The sequence below is a fragment of the Maniola jurtina genome, chromosome 12, assembly GCF_905333055.1.
Source record: "Maniola jurtina chromosome 12, ilManJurt1.1, whole genome shotgun sequence".
Classification (NCBI taxonomy): Eukaryota; Metazoa; Arthropoda; class Insecta; order Lepidoptera; family Nymphalidae; genus Maniola; species Maniola jurtina.
The window spans coordinates 11366470-11392873 of NC_060040.1; the positions used below are offsets into that span (position 1 = coordinate 11366470).

At 35.3% G+C, this 26404-nt stretch overlaps 1 protein-coding gene and 1 long non-coding RNA gene across 6 annotated transcripts in view; one reads left to right on the top strand and one right to left on the bottom strand.

Moving 5' to 3' along the window:
• LOC123870352 (Kv channel-interacting protein 4-like) overlaps nucleotides 1-22069 on the top strand; it is a 283490-nt gene extending 261421 nt beyond the window's left edge. For 4 of the 5 annotated variants that reach the window (XM_045913613.1, XM_045913611.1, XM_045913612.1 and 1 more), the window contains 3 exons: nucleotides 17745-17818; nucleotides 18323-18535; nucleotides 18925-22069. In XM_045913613.1, the coding sequence (XP_045769569.1) occupies nucleotides 17745-17818; nucleotides 18323-18535; nucleotides 18925-19035 (398 nt within the window). In that variant the 3' untranslated portion in view covers nucleotides 19036-22069. Of the gene's footprint in view, nucleotides 1-12167; nucleotides 12348-12520; nucleotides 12638-14678; nucleotides 14803-16309; nucleotides 16316-17744; nucleotides 17819-18322; nucleotides 18536-18924 lie in introns of those variants that run through there. The other variant, XM_045913615.1, reaches the window with a different exon arrangement.
• Nucleotides 22002-25182, bottom strand: LOC123870357. The gene is made up of 2 exons (XR_006797063.1): nucleotides 24491-25182; nucleotides 22002-24429 (listed from the first exon to the last, which is right to left on the bottom strand). It is a non-coding gene; the product is annotated as an uncharacterized LOC123870357 (long non-coding RNA).
• Between the last annotated feature and the right edge of the window lie 1222 nt (nucleotides 25183-26404).

The window sequence follows — 26404 nt, forward strand, 5'->3', positions numbered from 1 at the left end:
CATGATAGCGTTTTAAGTTAATAGTTTGCAACCTAAGTTAGCCGACTTTCCCCTACAAAAGCCAAGCTTAAATCACTATAATCCGGCAAAACAGGCAAATCTGTAAGGTACAACATGAAGGATGCAAGTTGCATCGCCCGCCCTCCCACCACCTACTTAAGTAGGAAAAGCAAGAAATACATACCATCCACGCACCACACAAATTCACACTCAAAGTGTATTCTAGAAGATTTGTGTGATATTGTGTGTTTGTGGTGTGCATTGCTTGCTTTTCCTGCTTATTTAGTAGTGGGGGGGGGGGACATATCGCACGTTGTACCATACAGGTTTGTCTGTTGCGGATTATAGCGAATTAAGATTGTGGTTCCTTGACCTCGTATACCTACCACGAACTTCATTTTATTTATGTCTTCTACTCTGTCTCACTGACGTTTAATTGGTCGCACTGCCCAGCATATAAAATGCGTTTTATTGCCACATGAAAAACGTGTGTGTAGGTACCTGCTTGTACTTGTGTTAAAAAATTGCTACTTAGTATCCATGAGATTATGAAATTATGATTATGATTTATATACTCGCGATAGAAGAAACTTCGAAACCCTTGCCATCTTACCACAAAAAATTTAATCAACCGTTAAACACGTGTTCATTTTATACCCAATTAAAGCTGACGTTTTTCTCATACAAAAACTGTCAAAGCATCAATTTTCTCATCAGTTAATGTCACTGTTAAATTCGCCCTCAAGAATAGGCCGAACAAATAAAATTATGCTTTGGTAAAATTTCCCCTCAAGAACAGGTTTGATTTTGTTTATAAATAAAACTCACAAGGAAAAACAGGGAAGTGTTTTATTTACCTTACGAAAAGCGTTATAGCTGAAAATCAAGATAGAAGAAACACAACAAGGTAAGTGGCTTAACTTTTAGCATACGTAAATTATAGGTATCTACATAATAATTAGTTTAGCCGGGTTTTAAAAGCCGGATAAAAATCAGGTACCTAATGGATAACATAAGCGAAGACACAATTACACACACACATACACAATTACACAATTACACACATACACAATTACACGAATACACAATCACACATTACAAGTAGATACCTACTGGTACCTACTTGCAATGTGTAATTGCGTTGTTAACGTGCTAGGTAGTAGTAGTATGTCCTAAAGGTATTTCTTACGGAATATCCATTAGTTTTTAACCGACTTCAAAAAGGAGGAAGTTCTCAATTCGTCGGAATCTTTTTTTAAGCATGTTTTCCGATTACTCGAAGACGTCTGGACCGATTTGGATTTTTGTAGTATAGTATCCATTAGTTTGTTAGGGACCGAATCGATTACGACAGTCAATATTTTCTATTTTCTACATATTAACTATGTACTTATCTTCATTAACATAATAAATGTAATATGACAACCTACTTAAAATACGTAATTAGTAAATTTTAGTCACCTTGTTAAATCTTAAACATTTTTTAAACGCTAGCCCAATTCAAGACACTCGTAGCTTGAGAATTTCTCATGAAAGAAACGGTGATATTTCACAAACCGTATTTCACGAGGGCCGCCGTAGTAGGTGCCACTTGGGTCGTTTGAGCACAGCTTGAAAGTCACTCCGCTACTTTGAGAACTTGCAAGATGCATTTTCCGCGCGACGGACGTTTATTGAGTATATTTACTGCTCGCGTCCTTACTGTTTTGGATTTTTGAGAACCCAGTTTTAGGTACTCCTCTAAATGGGTGTATGGCAGGATTATACCACGATACTAAGTGTCTGGCAATGCATGACGTGAATTCTAATACCTACCTACTATTCTGAAGAAAATACAAAAATTACACAATATAATATACTTCCTATGACGAAAGATGTATATAGGCAGTAGGCACTAGGCACGTCTTTATTACCTCTTATCTGCCAAAGTGCCATTCATATGATACCCCACTTGGTATAGTTATCATGTTTTGAAAATAGAAAAATTACTAATTATATTTATACTTGTTCATGAACACATTTTTTTAGTGATGTCACCATAAATTCACGGTTTTCGGAGTTTTTCATTATTGTGCTATTAAAAGACCTACTTAATTACCTGCCAAATTTCATGAGTCTAGGTTAGCAGGCAGTACACACGACAGACGGACAGACGGGCAGACAGACAGACAGACATTCAACCATGTGATCCTAAAAGGGTTCCGTTTTTCCTTTTGAGATACGGAACTCTAAAAAACGAAGCGAAGTTAAAGCAGAACCCTGGGGGGATAAACTTATTGCTCTATGGTTGCCTTCTGGAGCATCAGAGCAAACTCGCTAACTAAAAAAAAACCCAGTCAAGTGAGAGTCGGGCCTCGCTCTTTTAGGGATTCGTACAAAATATAGGTACCGAAATAATTTAGGTAATATTCCGAACTAGTTTAGTTTTTGAGATAGCCCCCGTCACAAAAATGGTCTCAAACTGACAGCTTTGACGGCCTACTAGAGACTTGTGACACGCGAACAGACAGACATACGGACAGCGGAGTGACATTAATAGGGCTCCGTTTTTACTTTTTGGGTATGGAACCCTAAAAAAGATAAGACTTTTAATTAAGTTAGGATCATCAAAAAAATTCCAATAAAAATGAAACCAAAAACCTCTTGGAGTGTTTGGACAGCATAAATTGAATTTGAAAATTAGAGAAAGAAAATTTTGCAATTCACTTCTTCGGCAAAGTTGACGTTTATCTTTGTTAAGGATTTTTCCTATTCTTTATTACTATTCAATCTTTAGATTCGCTGAATTATTATAGTTTGTTTTCAGAAAGTGTTTTGATTAATGAATTGCGCCTATTCTTTACCCATTTCGAACTGGTTAAAAATTAAAATATTACATCCCAATCCCGGGATGGGAATAAAATAACATTTCATGTGAAGATGACGTATTAACTTATTCCGAATTTGTTCCTACTTTACATTTCTAAAGCGTAATGATTTATTTTAAAATTTATTTAAAAAACTGCTACGAACACGAAAGACAACAATAAACAACGTTGGTACAAAAATACTTAGGCCTGATTTACCTACACTTTGTGAAGTGCAAGTGCAAGTAGAAAGTCATTAGTTAACAAGTGTTTTTTGGTATCAAGTAATGTGTTACATTTCAAAACGCAAGTATATTAATTGATAGCTTGACCGTTTACCCGCTGATTTTACTACTGATCACTTCGCAATTAAACTTTTCACCTACACTTGCTACTTAACTAAGGGGCAAGCGACGGGTCTGCCCGCGAAATTCAAATTTTACTTGGTTTTTCGCAATTTGTTAACTAATTGTGAGCCTACGTTGTCGCATTAGTTTACAAATTGCGAAAAACCAAGTAAAATTTGAATTTCGCGGGCAGACCCGTCGCTTCCACCCTAAGTATAAATCGGGCCTTATTTACACCAATCGCAGTGGATACGGGTAACTTTGGAAACTCATCAAACGTTGCGAATCTATGGTTCATTGGAAAAAATATTTTAAATTCATAAAAGCTTTGTTCATGCTTTGTTCGCTTCAAGTTTTGTTTGAATTCATAAAAAAGAAACACAAGCAAGTATTTCATTTAAAAAACTGCAGTAATTACAAATTTTATTATGGCTTTAGCCTTTATCGGAAAATTATAGTTTTCCAAGCACAAAGCAATGTGAGTAACTTTGTAAAGCATCAAATTCTTATTAAAAAAAACTATAATATTTATATTCTTTTATTTTATATTAAACACAACACTTAATTTCACTAAACAAACTAAACTGTTTTAATGGTATTTTAAAAAAGCACCGCTAAATCAACCTTTACCGCCTGATTCATTTTCCGTAACACGATATGCGTAATATATGTACCTGAGATACAAGAACCTTAGTTATTTAGTACAAACGCACAAGAAAACTAATACACATAATAACTCTTCCAATGCCATAGTTCGCGACGGGTCGAGATGGCAATCGAGGTATGAGGCGGGGGCGCCCCACACGTCACCCACGCTATTCCGTACCGGGTTTACGCGGGGGTACCTAGTGCGGATGTGCGGGGCGTCCACACCACGATTGCCATCTCGACCTGTCGCGTACTATACCTACCTATTTAGCTGTTGGCGTTTAATAGCTCTAAATCGCCGGACACGAATTTGCGATTCACGGTATTCGTTTGAAAAAATTTACTCGCGTGGAAATAAAGTATTGCCCATAAAACAAACCACTCGTGAAAAGCTTGCTATTTAGGTACCTATATACTCGGACTTACTCATTCATACTAAAGTTGAGTAGATACTTGGTATAGTTAGTAGGTATTCTGTGATTAGGGGCTGTTGCATTTTTTAAAAGTGACGAGGAAAATTTAATAATCCCTGTACCTACATAATTCAATAATTACAGGGCCGCAAGCTACCTCGGTACCAAACATAGTACAAATCGGTTAAGCGCATGGGTCTTTAGGAATCCCGTGGGAACTCTTTGATTTTCCGGGATAAAAAGTAGCCTAGGTCCGTCCCCGGGATATAAGCTAACTCTGTACCAAATTTCGTCAGAATCGGTTAAACTGCGGGTCCGAAAAAAGTAGTTAGCAGACCGACAGACAGACAGATAACTATACTTTCGCATTAGTATGGATGAAAAATTCTTTAGAAGCTGTTGTGCCAAGATGCCTATAGCTTCCCGGCAAGTAATAGCATTGTAACGAATTCCAGGCGCGTTTAAGCCGTCTACCCTCTCAGCACCGTTAGGTGATGAAACAGTGGGTTTAAATAAAAAGAGCAAATCAGTATAATCGCACTAATTTATTTTATCACTTCACTCAACACACTAATAATTACTCTCATATATTTGTTACTACTACACTTATTTACTTATTACACATTTATTACACACTTATTACACTTATTTACAGAGACCGGCAGTATTTCAGCTTATAATGCGTACGATACAATAATAATCCTAAAAATGAGCTCGCATGGCTTTATATGGCGTTATCCCCACCGAAGGCATTCGGCAGTTGTTGCTGAGTGGCGTTCGGCTGTCAATGGCGCTGGCGTTGGCGTTCAATGGCCGCTAGGCTATGATTGGCCGGCGTTTGGCTCGGCTTGACTCGGATAGTCTGGTTGGCGTTGGCGCGTTGCGATTGGCTGAGGCGGTGTGGCGTTACATTCGGCCGTCCTGAAACAATGAATTGCTCCCGCAATGGGAAAATGCTTGGTTAGCTTTCTGGTAGGCAATAGCTCAATAAGGTCTTCGGTTTCAAGTTATTTATCGGAACAGTTAGCACTGTTGGATATAAGAACCGTAGGCGCTGTGATATGGCTTTAAAGAGTCTGCTCAGGCATGTACAAGCTTTGTAGCCTCGAAATCCCTTAACACTGCGGGTTCTCTTAATGCCTACCAGCTTGGTTACGAAAATGAACCTGAGTAAATGCTATCAGTGTTTACTTTTGTCGCAATGCTTGTGGGAACTTGCCACTAAATAACTAAATTCCTTTGTTATAATTAAATGAAATATTAATTTTGTCAGTTACATAATCTAGTTAGTTTTATCCTATCGCTTGCTATCCTTTTGCAGCATTGCCTTGTTACGCATAACCTCCCCGAGTTTACTAATTTAAATTAATAGCAACATGGCATCGTGACCTAGGTAAATACCAAATTATGGATAGCACATTCTTTGAGAGTATTGTCAGTAGTCCAAATAATATCAAGTAAGCAGTTTGTCCAATCATTTTATTCGCAGTCTCGCTAGGGCCTGTGGCACAACGCGTTTAACATGGTCTGGCTAGTGCTTGGCTTGGCTTGACTAGGCACTTGGCTCGTGGTAGTATCATGGAGGTCAAAACATACCTAACTATTAATCAGTCGACACTCGAAAACTCTAAAATGTCTACTAGTAAAAGCATTCTTATAGTCACTTTATAAGTTTACTAGGATGTTCAAATAAGCCAAATTATGTATAATATTCTACGAAACTGATCGTTTTCGGCTAGTAACAAATTTTGCAAAAGCATCTGTAATAATCAAATTGTACCTATACTACTGATGAGCGACATCCTTTCGCTGTCTTACAAAATGGTTTTACAAAATGTGGTCAGTATGAATTCTACAAAATTCTAATCCAATGCCATTGGTCTGTGATCTAAACTGCAATCTTATCCACTTTAAAACCAAGACGAAACAAAAGAACATTATTTAATTTATAAATTATTATCGTTTTTCAGTTGTACTATTTTTCCACGTTTTACTTTAGAGACATTTTTGAAAGAAAAACCGTCAACAGACTGGCTTGTAGAAAGGAAGTGAATAGCTTCTCGTGAAGCTGTGAATGCTATTACTCTGACTTGAAAAGGAATCTCACTTAAATCCTTGCAGGGAGATCTCTCAACGAGCAACGAGATGAAAGTACTCCTATCGAAAGTAAAACTTGGCTTTCGAAAGTAAAAATTGGCTACCGAAAGTAAAACTTGGCTATCGAAAGTAAAACTTGGCTACCGAAAGTAAAACTTGGCTGCAGAAAGTAAGACCTGGCTGTAGTAAGTAAGACCTAACGACAGAAATTAAGACCTGGCTGCATGAAGTAAGACTTGGCTGCAGAAAGTAAGACCTGGCTGCAGAAAGTAAGACTTGGCGGCAGAAAGTAAGACCTGGCTGCAGAAAGTAAGACTTGGCGGCAGAAAGTAAGACTTGGCGGCAGAAAGTAAGACTTGGCGGCAGAAAGTAAGACTTGGCTGCAGAAAGTAAGACTTGGCTGCAGAAAGTAAGACTTGGCTGCAGAAAGTAAGACTTGGCTACTGTCTTCACTTCGGCATCTATGTAATTCCGAAAACAGTTCACGATTGAATTTAGGTAATACAGGATCATCAGTTGAATAACAGTTTTCTATTCCATTCCTATTCCCTACTATGTAAGCTACATAACCAGGCAGGCATACTAACACCAACTGAACTCAAGATATTATGTAAAATGTCAGTCTAGTCGGCTTAGTGAAAATTCTTACGGTACGTCCGGTCCACCTGACTAACAATGAACGGCACAAAGCTAAATCATGGCTATAATTAAAAGTGCAACTTGAACTTTCTACTTACATTATGATTGGACCGACAATCTAAAGGTAGAATGATAAAATTGACTCGATTGAAAGCTTGTTGGCAAAAGTACGTAACGTACATGCTGCCTACAAGCACTACTTTTTTTCTAAAATGACAAAAGCATTATCCAAATCATAAAGATGTCTAACTGGTAATAATTATTATTACGTTTCCTCCAAGTGCCCGATTCTGCCTACATTACACTACCTATTTGTATTTACTCATACGCTGTGCCACTGGCTTGTATATTATACGAGACAGTCCCAAAGCCGTGAGTAAGATCTACTTACTATGCTCACAATCATTCAAAGAATGTGATTTAAACTACAAGTTACAACACGTACAGACTTCATAAACACTAACTTTTAGTAAAAATAAAAGAACAGTCATACCATACAGCATAAACGCTTAACAGCGCTTATGTGACCCCAAGTAGGCGACAATACGGCGGCTTATAGATACCCATTGGCTGCAACCCTGCATCGTTAGCGCGCCACGATGAGGTGCCTCGCAGTGACGCGCTCGGCATCAGGCACACAGCGCACAGCAAAGCATCAGTGGTGACCATCGTAGGCGATGACGTTTGCACTTCACGAACTCACCAAAAATTCCGAGAAAAGAAAGATAAGCACAATATTATTGTTTGACTACAAGTAGCTCCCAGTCGATTCATAAAGTACGTCTGCCCCAATTATGAAGATCTATATTCATATTACATAACAATCATATAACCACATGAAAATCAATTTCACAAGAAACTCAAAAGTGAACATCATAAAATAATTCGATTTTACATTCAAATTGCGATCGCCATGCTATATGCAAAACTGAGTTTGAGCACACTGAAAGTGTTCATCAACCGATTCTGACGTAAATGATATTATTGTACCCTTAAAAATAATTTATAGGTACCCCACACGTACCCAGTGTTGTCTGTATGACTGTAGCGGGAATATCACTGACGACGCGAAAAAAATAACCTTAAAGGTTTATAGAACCTTGTACTATGACTGAGCCTTGTGCAAATAAAAACACTAATAGCGTCAAAGCTTGTTTCTTAAAAACTTCTGGTTGAAATTTGCGGGTAGTCTGAGAACTATTGTTACCATCCGATATACTAGATTTTTTTTTATTAATTGCTGCAAAAGTAGGGATTAGGCGTTTAATCAGTATGTATTTGTGTCAGTTCATAACCTCTCAACAATTTTAACCGATTTTGATAAATGATACGTCATTCGTCTTGATGGCGTGTGTGTCAATGGATACATAAAATTCTTTAAACAATCAATGTGGTGGATTTTATACGATTTAATGTAAGAGCCGAAAAATATGCAGCGCAAACAGCAGTCGGGAGTTTTTATTTTTTACTATTTAACTTATTGAATTACTTGTTAACTTTTTCGTACCGGTAGCACTCTAGAATTAAACTGCGAATTCAAATTGCGGGTATCTCGGCGAGATGCAACGTGAAAAGTGGATGGTTGAGCGGGTTTTTACCTAATTCGATAAAAAGTTGACTAAATAAATTGGTTGAAATTTTAGCATTAGTATTTACCGCCTTTATTTCATCAGTTATATACATACAGCACGTGTATTTTTGTTAAGAAAACTGTAAATAAAACAATACACACGAATATCACATTCACAAAAATTAAAACTAAAACTCGTCGAGCTAGCTACCTTGCCTTACCCAAAACTAGAACAATTTATGGCAGAAAAACCCTTACCTATGAAGGAGCTAAACTGTACAACAAAATACCTGCACACATAAAAAAATGTACACTCATTCAATCCATTTAAAACTGAATAATTAGCTGGTCACATTATGAGTAATGCGAATTACTTCAGCAAATGCGCTGAATGAGTACTTCATTAAATGGCGAATATTGTAAACTTTATTTTCTCATGTAAATGACCTTTTTTTATGAGAATACGTCTTTAAACCTAAACCTTTATATGACGGTCAGATATGCCACAAATTATAGTTATATTTTTAGCTTTAGCTATCACTCAAACCATTCACTCTATCCGCGAGCGTATAATGACCACCTATCATAACCCGCGTGCCCTAATACTAATTTCATAACCTCAAACAGGGTGTTAGCAATATTAACCTTTCACGGTCATCTCATCAGTAGAGGTTACAAACACGATCAACCTCATTACACTATGCATCAATATCATTAATAAAAACGGGATTAAAATTTGAAATGGAATAATGGATGGATCATACCTCAGTTATTACGCGTAGAAGTTGAGGGTAGGTTGCCATCGAGCGTAGAAACCATGCACGCTGCAGATGAATGTACCTCCGGTTCAAAACTCTTCTAAGGACCTTCCGGTCCCCAGAAGTGGACGATCTTCATTGTCGCTTGATTTTTACACGGTGATTCGTTTCCCTCTTGCGGAGGAACAAAGTAGCCGGCATGTATTTGCCGAATCGTTAATTGGCGCGATTATGCATCATAACTTTCTTTATTAATCCCACTTCTGAGATGAAACAGTGGGTTTAAATAAAAAGAGCAAATCAGTATAATCGCACTAATTTATTTTATCACTTCACTCAACACACTAATAATTACTCTCATATATTTGTTACTACTACACTTATTTACTTATTACACATTTATTACACACTTATTACACTTATTTACAGAGACCGGCAGTATTTCAGCTTATAATGCGTACGATACAATAATAATCCTAAAAATGAGCTCGCATGGCTTTATATGGCGTTATCCCCACCGAAGGCATTCGGCAGTTGTTGCTGAGTGGCGTTCGGCTGTCAATGGCGCTGGCGTTGGCGTTCAATGGCCGCTAGGCTATGATTGGCCGGCGTTTGGCTCGGCTTGACTCGGATAGTCTGGTTGGCGTTGGCGCGTTGCGATTGGCTGAGGCGGTGTGGCGTTACATTATTTAGAATTTATTATTATTTTCGACCTTTGTCCCACAAACACGTCCAGGTTTTACGACCTTTTTTACATTACAGATATACCCCAATGTCTTAATGTTGCGAAGTCTAATTTTGCATTGTTATTTGATGCCCTACGAAATATGTAAACACGTAAAAATAAAATCTCCGACATTATAATTTTTCTCTCCATCCTACCGTACCAAACGAATAAATACTTACGAATAGATCGTAAAACTGTGGTACTACCATTATTAAGAAACAATAATAATTGTTATCTATCTCTAGGATTGCCAGTTGCCCCGTATTTTACGGGTTATCCCGTATTTGAGGGTGTGAAACCCATAATTGTGAAAATAAAATACGGGGTAAATCAAGCCCCGTATTTTTTGCTTTAGCGTCCTAGTTGAAACCAACTCAATATTGATACCACTGTGAAGTGTGAAGTAGTTAGGTAGGTACCTGCTGTAAAGCTGAAATTACAATTAACTACCTAATTAGTTAAATATAATGTTAAGTTAACATACAAAGATTTTTGTACATTTGTTTCACAAAATGAAGAGCTTATGAAAGCAGTTTCTTCAAACAATAAGTATTAAAAAAATATCTAACTATGTTAACACCGTCTCCCGTAAAAAATCTAAAACCCTTATTCTTTATGCTAGTAACCCGTATATCAAGAAGTGGTAGGTGGCAACCCTGGGTATCTCATTAAGTACTCATTTGCTAGTACTATTTAATATCCTATAATGCTGTAATCTTACCTGGGAACTCTTTGTTTTTCCTTTTTAGGGTTCCGTACCTCAAAAGGAAAAACAGAGCCCTTATAGTTTTACTTTGTTGTCTATCTGTCCATCTGTCGTGTCTGTCAAGAAAACCTATATGGTACTTCCCGTTGACCTAGAATCATGAAATTTGGCAGGTATGTGTAGGTCTTATAACATGAGTAAAGAAAAAAATCCAAAAACCGTGAATTTGTAGTAACATCACAAAAAAAAATTTAAATGTGTTCATGAACAAATAAAGTTAGTATTTTCAATTTTCAAAGTAAGATAACTAAACCAAGTGAGGTACCATATGAAAGAGCTTTACCTGTAGGTACATTCTAAAATAGTTTTTTATTTATTTTTATCCATAGTAGTTTTTGATTTATCGTGCAAAATACCAGATACGAAACCTTAGGTGCGCGAATCTGACTCGCACTTGGCCAGTTTTTTATCTGTATCAAACAAAAAAAATTGCGCTCACTACGCTCGCGCTCCTATTTCTTATTGTATTCTCTCTTGCTGTCAAACTGAAAAGTGAAATTCCACCAATCAACCTCCGTCAAAACGAGTAAAAGTTTTTTTCTAATGAAAATATTCGGTTAATGACCGGATAAAACCTTTATTCTTTACCTCTCTAAAGTAGTTTAAAGTCACCACACTATGTGTCTCCTGTGTAACCAAGGATATTGCAATATTATCATTGATGATAGGCAGCCCTAACATCTGGCTGTACCTAATAAAATTACATTTTATCCTCTTTTTTCAAATATTGTTCTTACCTTTAAAACTTTTATGACATAAGTATTATACGGTCAATTCACACCACTGTATTGTATACCCGGTGTAACGAGAGGCAGCCCTAGCCTAGAATCTGCCTTAATTTCAAAAAGTGTTCGTTTTTAGATGCTACTTTTTTACCTTTACAACATTTAAAACTTAACCGATATTTTTATCGGTAAATTCACATCACTATGTGCATCCGGTGTAATGAGAGGCAGCCCTAGCATCTGCTTCGATTTCAAATATTGTGTTGGCATTACTTAAAGGAAGTTTATCAATGAAATAGTTATTTTATTTATGCGTTCTGGGTTCTCAAAATACCAAATACCTTTTCTGAATATTAAAAATAATAAAAAATTAAACATTTTTTTTGTATATAAATGATATAATTACCGTTGCAGAAAAATGCTAATCTGAGGTTTGAAATTGAAGAGAGTTTTTATGACTAAATAAATTGTTATGAAATAAAAAAAATACACAGGCAGAATATATTTATTATAAAAGTTTCTATTATAATATGTACAAGAAGACAGCAGAATACAATTTATTTTTAACTTACAACACCCTGATCCTTGTGCGCAGAAGCGCGCCAATATTAACTCGTTGCGTATGTTGGCAGCATTGACTGTTTCCTCCAAGCTACTCGAGTAGACGCCGCCATTACCACGCCAGCGGGTCGGAGTTTTCTGTCACAGTGAAAAGTTCGTGTTGGTTTTTGATAATTCAGTTTCTAAATCTTTGTTTAGTGTTTTTAGAAATCAATAAATCAGTAATCCCAAGATGTCAGATGAAAAGAAGGTACTTTTTATTCTATATTATCAGCTAAAATGTGTTGTACATTATAACGAAATAGACATGGCGTTCTTGCAATGTGGTTATTTCTTCATCTTATGCTACGATTACGAGCATGAATGTATCCAACTATTGCATTGAAGTGAATCTGTTTTCAGTAATTATTGATTTATTTCCAGGGCGAAAGCGAACATATTAACTTGAAAGTTCTAGGACAGGACAACGCTATTGTCCAGTTTAAAATCAAGAAACACACACCATTAAGAAAATTGATGAATGCATACTGTGATCGAGCGGTTAGTATCCTTTAGGTGTAATATCTTTCGAGACCTTATTCTCATCTACTGACTTCTTTCTGAAGAGTATCAATCCTTAAAACCTAACAATTATGCAAACGAGTTCCCTAACCAAACGCCGGCCGCCGTTTTATTAGTGTAGCTCATTTTGTTCAAAATATGCAGTTTCTAAAATGACAAATCTCTTTGTTTATTTATGTTTGAAAACCATACAAATATTGTGGAATTGTAGTTACAACAATGCAGGAGCCACTACATCATTCTTTTATGTTAATACTTTCGTTTGAGCACTAATAGAAATAAAAATAACTCAAAAATCTGCTGCTCATAAGTCATGATGTTAAAAATTCAATTCTTTACATTTCTATGCTGGTTTTCATAGCTTCTAATAGTTCATAATCTTGATTATACAGGTTATCAATTGTTTTGCCATCTGACCTTCCTTGTAAATAATGTGCCATTAGTGGTTAAAAGGTCACATAGCTCAATTGTTTTTGAACCTAAGAAATCTGTTTTAAATATTACAGAAATCCAAGATTAATATCATATGCTGCAATCTGTGTTGATGTATGTAGGGTATAGAGGAATAGGTTGCTTTATTTTTATAGCCTAATTAATTTATTGGACCTTTCTTCACCAGAAGATGTAATTTTTTTAATTTTTTGACTTCACATGACTAAACATCCTTTATTCATGGTAGTTAAGGAACTTTACCTTAAAGGAAAGCCTGTTTGTGATTTAAGATAGAAGATTAATTTATTTTTATCAAATAACAAGTTTGTGCGTGTCTGTTAATACATCTGATACTCGAAAGTTGGCTTGGCTTAACATAAGTCTTTAAGCATTTTATAGCTGCCATAGAGAAGCTTGACTTCCTTCTTTAGATGCTATATTCATAGCATCTAAATAGGCCAATTTCTTAGGCTGTTGGAACTAGTGTGTGGCTAGCTATAAAGTTGTGAAAACTCCTAAAGTCAATACATACCTTATACCTCTTTCTTTTAAAATATTACTGACTACCTGATGTCCAACATAGTTAGCACTGATGTAGATTTTTAAAAATCCTGTGACTGCCCTGGCACAGTGGTAAGCTCTATGGTCTTATTAATGGGAGGGGTTCGATTCCCAGCAAGGGTTTGGAATTTTATAATTTCTTAATTTCTGGTCTAGTCTGGTGGGAGGCTTAGGCTGTGGCTAGGTACCACCCTATCGGCAAAGCCATGCCGCCAAGTGATTCAGCATTCCAGTATGATGATGTATAGAAACCAAGAGTATGGGTTTAATGAAAACTAGCATACCATCTTAGACTACATCATCACTTACCACAAGGCAAGATTGCAGTCAAGGGCTTAATTGTATCTAAATAAAATAATTCTTTTGATGTTTCAATCAAAAGTATCATGTGTCTGTTCCTATGATGCAAGCTATCTCTGTGTCAAGTTTTTTTTTCATATATGGTTCAGTAGTAAGGCAAGAAAACGTAACAGACAGGCATTCTTGCATTTATCTACTTTGACTAATCTTGTCTAACCTAGTCAGCTTCCTGCATTTTGCCACCCACTTTACGTGGTCTTATTAACAGATTTCACTTAGGATTTCTAGTCAACATTTTTTAGGTAGCCTCAATGGTGCACATTGTTTTCTTTCTCTAAACTGATTTAAGAGTATCTGCATCTTTTTCTTTTCTCATTATTGTTAAAAAAGGATGGGACATGAAGTTTACGTAAGACTAGTGCATTAAATTAAAAATTGTCAAACTGTGTCTGTCTTTTTCATATTACATTAGTAAGAAGAGGATGTGAATACTCTAAAATTTATTTGTGCTCAAAATCAGAACCAATATTTACCTCCAGGGATGACAATGTTGAGACATCTACTGGTGTAATATTGTGGTTCCATGCTACAATTCTAAGAAGGGCACTTGCTACTTATCACCAATATTACAAACACTTGAATCCCCTATCCTTTTGGACTTAGAATAATAGATTCAGTATGGACTAGTTTTTAATATCATCTAAATGTCTTCTCATTTAACTTCCAGGGTCTATCCATGCAAGTAGTGAGATTCAGATTTGACGGCCAACCTATTAATGAAAATGACACACCCACGTCGCTGGAGATGGAGGAGGGAGACACAATAGAGGTGTACCAGCAGCAGACGGGAGGCACCCTAGTGTAAATTGTATCATAAGGAACTGTCCAACTGTGGGGACATCGTGCCCAACTCAAAAGTTTAACATTAAGTTAATTTAGTACCTACATTTGTATCTGTAAACCTTTTTATTTTGGAGACACAATGGTGTCTATACACAAATCTCTTAACTCAATCATCAAGTCTAAAAATACTGCTATCCTCTTCACAGTAGGAAAAGTATATCATTACTTTTAGACATGTCAATCTCGTCAAGTTTATGAGAGTTGTGTGCAAGGAATCAACACTGTTGCATTGACTTTTTTCTTATTGAATTGTGTCTCGGAAATACGATACCAATTGAGTGGGAAGGTAAACCAAATGTTCTAAGTAACTTCAACTATTATTCCATTGTGATAATTTTTTTTTTTTTTGGTAACCTGCATGACTGCAAGCTTGACTTTATATGAAAAATCATCATGTGCATACATTCACAACCTTGCTGTTCTAATAAGTAAAAAGTACTGGGTTTGATTCCCGGCAAAGACTATTTGGATATTATATAATTAACGGGCCACCAATCGATTTACTATAGCTTTACAATGCAGCATAAAATCTATTAGTGGTATGAGTTCAACAAAAACTGCCATACCCCCCTTCTAAGTTAGCCTGCTATCTTGGACTGCATCATCACTTACCACCTGGTGAAATTTCAAGCAGTGTACTAATTCAATACTATTCAGTCCTTCGTTGCGGTTGAAAATATTATATTACTGTACTGAAACTGCAAACTAGGACTGAACCAAAATTGGCTAGCAGTCTGTCTCATTTGTTCATACATTGTGAATTATAGAAAACAGATGAGAGATCTCCAAGATTTTTGCTGGTTGCATCCAGGCCCGTACTGAACTAATAGACTGATTTGACAATTATTTTCAGGAGTAATGCAATGGTTTGTAGAATACAGTACCTCCTTTTTTTAGAAGTTAGTCATTATCAGTCAAGCTTGCAGGCATATGTAAAACCCGCCTTTACATGTCAACAATCAGCCAGTATTTTAAATGCTGAAGCGCTTAGGCACTGCGACGTGTTTCGATATGGGTAACTAATTTATTGGACCTGTGTCCAGTCAATCTTTGAAGTTTATGTGAGTAAAAATAAAGTAAATGTATTGATTATTTGATTTCATTTTATTTCAATCTCCCATTCCAACCCTGAATGTAACTGCTAGTCAGGGTCTTCGTCTGTGTTGGTGTTAGCTGGCGGGCGTGCTCTGCCTTTTTGGAGTGTTTTTTTTTTGTTCAAACTGACTGGAAAGCGCTCTAAGGGGGTGCCGTGCGTATGTCGGCGAGTGCCGGCACAGACGGGGTCCATACTTGTATAGTTTAACTAACTTGTTATAACTAACTACAAACTTGACATTGGCTAATCTTTGTAAAGCCAGACGAGAGAGGAAAAAACTGCTAGTCAATGATTTATAGTATTGAGATGCACGTTTTTCTGTCTCTTTCATACAAATGATAGATTTACGCACAGTTAAGGGGCAAGTGACGGGCCTGCCCGCGTAATTCAAATTTAATTTGGTTTTTCGCCATTTGTTAACTAATACGACAAAGTAGGCTTATGGCATTCTAGTTGCGACAATGGCAGTATCATTTCCACGTGTTTATATAAAAAGCTTTACTTGATAATGTCCAGTTTAAGAAATTAGCTCTAGTATCAACTAATTTGTGAGTTACTGGAGCTAATTTCTTAAACTGAACCCTTTTAAGTAAAGATTTTTATATAAATAGGTGGGGATGATACTGTTATTGTCGCAAATAGAATGCCATAAGCCTACTTTGTCGTATTAGCTTACAAATTGCGAAAAACCAAATAATATTTGAATTTCGCGGGCAGAGCCGTCACTTGCCCCTTAACTTTAAATTTTCAAAAGTTTGCCAATAGAGCCTCCTGTAGAGTATCGTATCACTACAAATTTTTCGATTCCCCAAAAAATACTGTTAAAAAAAAATTTGTGTGGATAAAATAACAGATGAGTCATCATTCATCACCAGTGATGACTGATCATGACTGATTATTGAGATGACGCAGTCTATCTATGACAAATCCTAAAGGTGCTTTCATACTAGTAACTTTTGTCACGAATCTTGAATTTGGTTTTTTTTCCCGACGCTAGACTAATCGCTATGCATGTAATAAAATTGAGACTAAAAAAGTCTCATATGCCATCTAGGTATGGTAGGTAGATGACTCACAAAAGCTATTTGAATCAAAAAATGTCCCGTTGCGTTTGTTTACAAATTCTGAATGTAGATTGTAGGTACGTGCCCCATGAAGTAGAAGTAATGTAGAGATACTTCCAATACTTGACGCAAATACCTTCTTATCGCTATCTCACTTCAACTACCCAATTAGAGCGAGAAATCGGACCCCAGTGGGCTGCGAATCTCGCTCGGCAGTTGAAGTTGGATAGTGATAACACTAGGTTTTGCTATTCAAGTAGGTATTACCACCGTAAAAACTGGTATTACCTTCGATGTATTTAGGTAAGTAGGTCCAATCCAGGTGTATAGGTACATTATCTATTCATGGTGTGCCCTTTGTCCTCAAAAACTATCGATACCTATGGGTTTTTTGCATTGTATAAGTAGGTACCTATCACTAAGATTAGGATTGCCAGAATATGTCCTGTAAACGGGTCACCCCGTTTTCAGGCTATGATGATTCAGAAATCCGTAATTGCGAAATACTATGAAATATACAAAGCTACCTACCGAAGCAAATTAAGCCAGAGCTGGCTGGTGAAACCAAACGCCATTATTAACACTTCAGTACGGTAGGTATAGACCACCTGAGACCTGATTTATTTATTTATTTTATCATTGTAATCAGTAGGTAAGCTTTAAATATTATAATAGGTAGGTACCTACTTTTGCATAACTAAGATTAAAACTCGGTTTTTTTTATTTATAGCCAACACAGCGCAGTACGCACACTACGTGTTCAACACATTGGACCAAGATCGAAGTGGATTGTTAAGTTTTGAGGTAAAGACATTAAACTTAGGTAAATAATAAGGTAGATACCTACGTACTAAATAATAAATAGTTAAGTTTAAATATTTAAGTCGTCATCTTAGCTTAGGGTATTATCACACTGGCGATTCGCGCAATAGCCCACCTTGTGACGCAGACACATTATTGTGTTGGACTGTGTTGTAACTTGTAAAACAACCAGAGCGCATATCTCGACGAAAGGCGCCAGAACACCACAGAGTATACTAAACAGTATCTAGTGTGCACCAAATTGACTTGCATCTTGCTACACTTTACACACTATAGTAAAATGTTAGCAATTTTAATCGACATCTTAGTTACCTACAATAAAAACCTAATTGGATGATTTTTGTATAATATTTAAAAAAAAAGCGTAGAAAGCAATAGGTACCTATAATATAGAACCCAAAACATTTATTATGTACTTATTTTAATTTTTGTTTGTCTGTCCGTACGCTTCACATATTATATTTATTTTTATTAATATTGTTACAGGAATTTGTTACGGGTCTCTCCGTATTATCAAGAGGAACCTTAGAAGAGAAACTGCGTTGGACGTTCTCGTTGTATGACATCAATGGCGATGGGTGTATAACGAAGGAAGAAATGACCGAAATCGTGACCGCAATTTACGACCTTATGGGCAAGATCGTAGAGCCTATGATTGACGACGAGGTTGTTCGGGAGAAAGTAGAGAGGTTATTTCAGGTGAGTTAAAACTGAAAGAATTATAGATAACCATTGCGTAAACTAAAATTATTGTGTACTTAGAGCTGTTTTTAGTGAGATTTGAAACAGCTTTCTTTAGATAACTCTATTTTAAAATCTAGTAGGTAGGTAGGTTGTATTTGCGGCTGCGCCTTTTGTATTTTGCCACTAAATGTAAGGTGTGTAAAGGCATAAATAATTTAAAAAAAAATAGCTACCGATCTTCAAAGATTGCACCCTTGCACCATACTTGCATATTTTCTAATATTTAAGTGTCTGTCCATTTACATCAGAGCTAGCTCAGAGATAACGAATTTAGATCACTATTAACGTATTAAGGTCACTAGTTACTTACCTACTTAATTCACAAAAATATTTTTCACTTCCAGAAAATGGATTTAAATCGCGACGGAGTTTTAACACTGGACGAGTTCCTCGACTGCTGCTCGCGAGACGAAGGCATATCTCGGTCCATGGGTGTCTTCGACAGCAATTTCTGACGCCCTGCAATTGCGCGCGCCCGTCGACGCCGTGCTGTGTAACATTTCGCCACCCTCGTTCCTTTCCCTTGAATATTTTTTAACTTCGTATAAATATGGCAACCAGGTGAAAAGAAATCTGACCTTGAACATGCGCTGCGGGTGACTTATTGATCTATTTCGTGGCACAAAGTAAGGTGTTACAGTGGGGGCTCTTGTTACCTGATGGCATGTGTACTCAGGTGCGTATGGTGAAGCTGCAGACACTTACTGTATGGTATGGTGTCCTGGAACGTAATATGGCAAGGTAATCAACCAATCGGGCCACGTCTCAAACTTAGTTCGCTGCAGCGTCACGACAGACTATACTAGACATACCGTTAGACTAATACGGCTCCTAAACTCGCTGCGTGGTACGGGAGAAGTGACAATTGATGTTAAGGGGCCGTTTTGAAAATTAATGTGACTTTTGGTTACACATTATTTAATTTGAAAGCAAAGTCCATGAATTTCTTATTTATTATATCTATTATTTTATCTGAAGTGTAGGTATTTCATCAGAATTTGATATTCAGAAATATGATTTGATATAATTTTTATTTTTTTATTTTATCTTCTGCACGCACCTCCGCGCAGCTCCGTCTGGAACCGTCTCAATCAAACAGTGTCTTTAGGATGATAAGATATAATGACTCTGGATCACCTTCTATCGCGTCACGACACACAACAACACAGTAATGTGTTTGCGCGCCAAGCCAACGAGTGTTAAGGATGTTAAACTTTATAACGATATCTTTACTGGTTTCTGTACCTAATATTAACCTGAAATTAATTAGAATCACGGAAATAAGTTGGCATTTTATCGATTACGATTTGATTAATTGATTCATTTGGTTCAATAAAAGAGACACATACGCATGTATGGGTATAGGGTCACCCGGTGACCCTATATGAGAATATGATACTAGGTATTCCTATTACTTAAGGTGTGCTGCTTTCGGAAGTACTGATATCTTGAAGAAATCTATAATATTAAGCAATATATTTGAATGAGGAATGAGTCGGCTTAGTAAAATATATATTTCCGATGCCTGGGTACGATTAAAATGATATGTACCTACCTACTTAGATAAAAAAAATGGGATTCTTATGTCAAATCTAACCTTTTCAAAATATTATTGTAGTTTTCAAGTATTTATAACAGCTCCTTTCTTTATAAAACGATCTACTATTTATATTATAAAAAAGTTTATAAAATGAGACATAATATGTTAGATACTATGCGATTCAAATCCGCCTTACTTGTACTGTAACATCAAACTTGTATTTCAATCCGAGATATTTTCTTTTACACAGTTTTATATACTTACCTACTTATTTTTGTTTTGATTTACTGGTTTTTAAAACAAAAACCGTAAAATATAAAACAAGATTTTTTTGCTTGTTAATAGAGTTTAGTAGTTAATTTCAAAGGTTGATTTTCGTTGTTAAAATATCGCGTATCTCGATTTGAATGCATGCTAGCATGCTATTTGAATCTGCGATTCAAATAGCATGCTCTTGTGCTTGACTTGGAACTGTCGGGTGGCGTACATTTAATATCTGAGACTTATAATTGGTTAGTTTCAGATAATTATTCTCCTACATTTAAGTATGCATATTGATAAATGTGTAGAAATGCCATCAACCAACACAATGGCTGTGTAAATCGTAGTAAGTAATGTATGTATGTACCTAGGTAATAAAATGTGTAGATAGATATTTCATATGAAAGCGTTTTGTCTGTTTTCTTCTTCGAATGATGTAGGGATGTAATATATGCATAAATATATTATATTGTAATCTGTTTTACCTTAGCTTACTTAAAAAAAATCACAGGTAACGTCTACCAAAAACGAGTAAGCGATTTGCTATGTCGGATAAGTTCTAGTTGATAATTTTTTTTGTGGCAAGGATAAATTGTTAGTTCGCGAATCGCCATAAGAACATCTCAAGTACCATGCATAATACGTTGCTTAGGTACCTACGCTACCATGTACCAAAAAAATATTTTAAACACTGTACATGGCGAGCCTAACCTCATTGAAGAAGCGATTTGTTGATCTTTTAGGTAAGGTAAGGAAGAAAAAATTACCTGTAGTTACTTATGTAATTTCTGCTTGAATGTTTTATTGACCCTTATCCATTCTTGGATAATCACTTACTTAATGTACCTACTTATATCTAGCTATCTATTCACTGTGACGAAATATTTAAATTTTATCCAGCTAGGCTTTCTACCCTTATTTTAAATTATTCCGGCCATTTTTAAATAGAATTTTTAGAAGTAATAAGTTCATTTAAGGGGAAATAATGTAATAACTAATAATTCAGTTAACATTATTTAAAAATAATTAGATTATCTAAAATTATCAAAATCACATTCCACGCTTATCTCTTAAAGTTGTATTAAACCATCATCGATTTCGGTATCTCTATTCAATTGATGTTCACGTCTTATAAAATGTAAGACCATCTTCTATAGCGTCACGATTCACGACACATCACAACACGGTAATGTGCTCGCGCCATAATGCAACTCGCAGTACCGGCATAAGGCCCCTATCACACTAGAGTTTGTGATCGTTTTCATGGCAGCTGCAGCGTCGTCGTCGCCACTCGCGAAATCTGCCTACTAAAATAAAATAAAACAACACAACACTGCCACTATGTTAAAAATATTAGGTACCTGCCTGATTATTATTTACATAAATAGAAAGAGTTACCTAGGTACCTACTCATAAAATTTTAAATTCTACCCACACGAATTATTTTGTTTTAAGGCCGCAAACCTACCTACCTACAAGGTACCGTAGAAGAGAAAGAATAGGTACGTATCACAAATCGTCTACAAGCAACTTGCCTGGCTACTATACCTACATATAGTATTATACATATAAAAGTCTCTCTCGCTCAAGCAGAGGTAGTTACTTGTGAAATGTTATTCCTTCTACGTTCGCTTCGGCTATTGTAGCCTGGTATACTGCAACCCACTATTGCATAATAACTTCAAAAAGAAAAATTGTATTCAATTTTCAAAACAACTCAATTACCTACTTACATATCTATTTCTTTAAAATTCAACACAAAGCTTTCTTCGACCACTAATTACGATTTAGACTTTAGTTGCTATTTTGGAGGAGGTATACATAGCGGTTGGTATTTGGTAAGGGTCTGGGTCCGCAGATTCTTTATTTTTCTTATAAAAACAGTGACAGTTGTATGCCCCAAATTGATTTCCTAGGTACCTATTTTGTTATAGGATACTAAGTATAATAGGTATACCAACCTACTCTTTCTCTTTGAAGCACTAAGTATATTTTAATAAAAGAAATTAAGATGGAAGATTACAAATATCACAAACAGTTTATATCTTAATAATGAATAATATTTCAATTATTGTAAAATTGATGTTTACGAATTAGATACCTAACTACCTTTTACCTAGTATCCTTACCGCATTCAACGTAACAAAGAAGTATTTTGTAAGAATCTTTCATTATCAGATGTAAATATTTAACTGTAAATAATTAATTGATAGTTAGATATGAATGTATATTTTCATAGTGAATGTTAAATGGAACCAAATAACTAGATGGCTTAATACTTACTTACTACTTAAATGTCGTCTAAATAAGAACTTAAATCATGATAATAAAATAATAGTTTTAAAAAAAAATTGTTATGGTTTTACATAGTTAGATAATAATATGTATTTTTAATTTCTTGTCCTGTTTTATTATAATAATTATGTGTTCTTATTTTTCAATGAATATTAATTCCACCGAAAAATAACAAAATATTGGTCGAGCTTACATAGATAAGGAATTTGTGTGTCTTCCTAATCTGGCTTTTAAGTTATAAATTGATTTCTTAAAATTTAAAAATTGAGTTTACTGTTTGTCTTTCCTAAATTACGGAAGCCGTTACTTATACTTAAGGAAAAGTTTATTTAAAATTAGTTCAACTAAAACATTATATTATTATACCTACCTAACTACTTACCTACCATAAAATAATGATGATATATTATTTTATTTTGTTTTTATTTAACAGTAGGAAAATATGAAACAAGTGGTGCCGTAGGCGGAACATCTCGCTATCGTCCTCGTACGCTCTCATCTACAACTATAGTGACAACTTGCCTTTTGTTATTTTATCGAGGAGTTTGATTTGATTTAAAATTCTTTGCGTTTGCCAACTATCCATCAGATTCAAAAGCTTTATAAAATATTTTATTTTAAAGTGGATTTCTAAAATTGTTACTTAGATACTATTTTTTCGACATTGATCAACACAACTATCACTGAACTTAAATTATGATAATGATAATTTGAAAATAATTTAGGTACTTGCCATCATTTTAAATTTTTATTGAAAATAAGAACGTCGCCGTTAGTAAGATATATCTTTATAACTACATAAGGAATTAAAAAATACCTACTTATTTTAATAAAATTATACAGATAAATGACACGTTTAAACATAAGTACTTACTTATATATTAAAAACACTCTAGGTAACTAATTGGTTTTCAGGAGTTCTGTTGTGGATTTTCCTATAGGCAGTGTTTACATTTTTCAATTGTGTAAGTACCTATGCTGTAAGAGGTTGTTTTTGCCCACTATCAACTTATAAAGATCAGGTTTTTATACCTACATGAAATAGCTAACTACCTATTTTTAACCGAATCAGATTTATTAAAACGCAAATTAAGTAGGTGTTTGAATCAAATAAGTTAACAGAAGGCCTTCACTTGATTCAGTTTCAAATGTTAATTATTTATTCAACTGTTATACCTATTTTGTGCCAAAGTGTAAAAAGTACCTACATCATAAAATACCTGTTTGTTAAAACAAATGCTTTTTTTTTATTTAAAATTGCTAACTTGTTTTGTTTGTGGCAAACAAAGAATAGGTACCTAATTATTCTAGTCAAGAATAAGTTAGAAGGTACAGTCCGACAAGGTTCTTTTGGCGCGTAGCCAAAATCGGAACTACAGCTGCTACAGCCGCCATTTAGAGAAGTGCACTTGTTATGATCGAAGACTTGTTGATAGTTTGCTGTGTCCTCTTAGAGCGACAACTGCACCCTCACTCAAGTGTCAAAAGAGCCTTGTCGAACGATTATTATAATAATACCAACCTAACGAAGTTATCTATTACCTAATACCTACAGGTACCAATTAGCATAATGCCATATCCAAAATAATTTATACTTATTGATTCTTGTAATAAATACATAGAGACAAATAATTACAGAAGTAAAAAGTTAAAAATTGTTTGTGGCTCTAACAAAATATGGAGTTTAGAGGTAAGGAGCACGATCTCGGAGGAAAAAGTTCATAACTCTGCATACTTAAATCCCTTTTAACAACTGCTACATTCTTAAGTTTTTAAACTATTATTTACTGTTATTAGCTGTTATAGCTAGACACTTTTTAACTTACCCCCCATATGAGATCGTTTTCCTTACCTCTACACTCCATAGCCTTTTTAACTTATTAGTTCATCCATCGATCTTAATAGTAAAAATCCATCGATTATCATAATAACTTCATCTACTCTACTTTATACGCGGCGCACCACAGAAAACTTTAGGATGAATATAAACACTTGCCTACCTACAAGTATCTACTAATAAAATTAATAGTTGTAAACAGAAACTGCATTAATTAGGTGGGTAAGTACATATCAGTCGAAATTATTAATTTTGAGGAATCGTAATAAGTGTAATAAATTCATTAAAAAAACTTGATTATTTAACCTTCCCTTGCAAAAAGCCTAAAGAAAAAATATGTATGGTCAATATAATGTATGTATGGTAAATATGAGACTACCCTTTTCGTCTGTTTGTAAATTGCATTCATTGACCCTAGTACTAGTATTTAATGAATTCTATGCATTGACATTGACTTTATTGAATGAATAAATGAAACTCACATTTCCCTAGAATACCTACCAGCAAGGAGCCAGCCATCGTCCTCGTAATTTTCGATATACCTAAGTAAATAATAATAATATGAATGATTATGTGTTAGAAATAAATCTGTAATGAGATGAGTATTTAAATATTGAATAATTGTTTATTTACAAATTGTATGTGTATTTTTTAGAAAATAAAAAATAAAGATTACTTTGAAGTTTAATTTTAGCTAAGTATTTGTACCTACATAGAAATTCTAGATAAAATAAAATTTATAAGTAAAGCTTGATTAGAAAAATAAAATAACTACTTCACCAAAATGCGGAAAAGCCGTGGAACTAATTTAATACTTGACCCTAAACTTAATGGCCAGGCCACTGACCATATAGTATTCTTTTTCTGGTCAGGCATTATCGTTAGTGGTTAAAGTGAATAAAACAACAGTCAAATATGTATAAAATATTATATTTCTGAGAAAGATCTTTAAAAATACACCTACCAAACGAGATATGTAGATTAAAAATAAAAATATTTTGAGCGTACAGATCATGCCAAAAAATAAAAAAACAATAGTTTTTGAGGCACATTCTTTTAACTAGGTACCTACCTACCTACTAACATTCTTATAGGTAATTTATTTAACTTTCAATTTCATACAACTATAGTGCGTCACAGGTTGTGGCAACCGGGATGGGGACGGCCCTGCGCGCTAACCCGCTGCGGGTGACGTGCGGGTGTGCGGGGCGTCCACCCGCCTCATACCCCGATTGCCATCTAGACCTGTCGCGTAAAATATAGCTTAAGTCCTGTCACAGGGCTCAAGTTCTATTTTATCAACTAGGTACAGTCCGACAAGACTCTTTTGGCACTTGAGTGAGGACGCAGTTGTCGCTATAGGCCGACACAGCGAACTATCAACAAGTGCACTTCTCAAGATGGCGGCTTTAGTTCCGATTTTCGCCACGCGCCAAAAAAGCCTTGTCGGATTGTAGGCAACGCATAACTGAGTACGTTCCTGCGATAGTAAGGTGATGACGTGACACAAGAGATAATTTAAGATACATAACATAAGAGAAGAGCTTAGTGATTCGTCAACTTGTGACAACTGTCAACCCTACCGCGTCATTCAACTACCTCAAGAGCTTACTCAGTAGGCGCTGTACCTATAACTTATATTCCAAACATCATAATGAATAATACTACATACTAATAGAAAATATTTAAAACAGTAGTAAAACTAATTTCATTATACTACAATCAAAATTCACATCAATAGTATTGCAGCTGTAAAAATATAATTTAGTCAAACCCCTATTAAGTAGATGTATATCTACTATGTTAGGCAATTTATAAATCTGAATACAATGCTAATTGCTATTGATTTATTATTTATTTTTCCATAATATATTCAATACCTTAATACAAA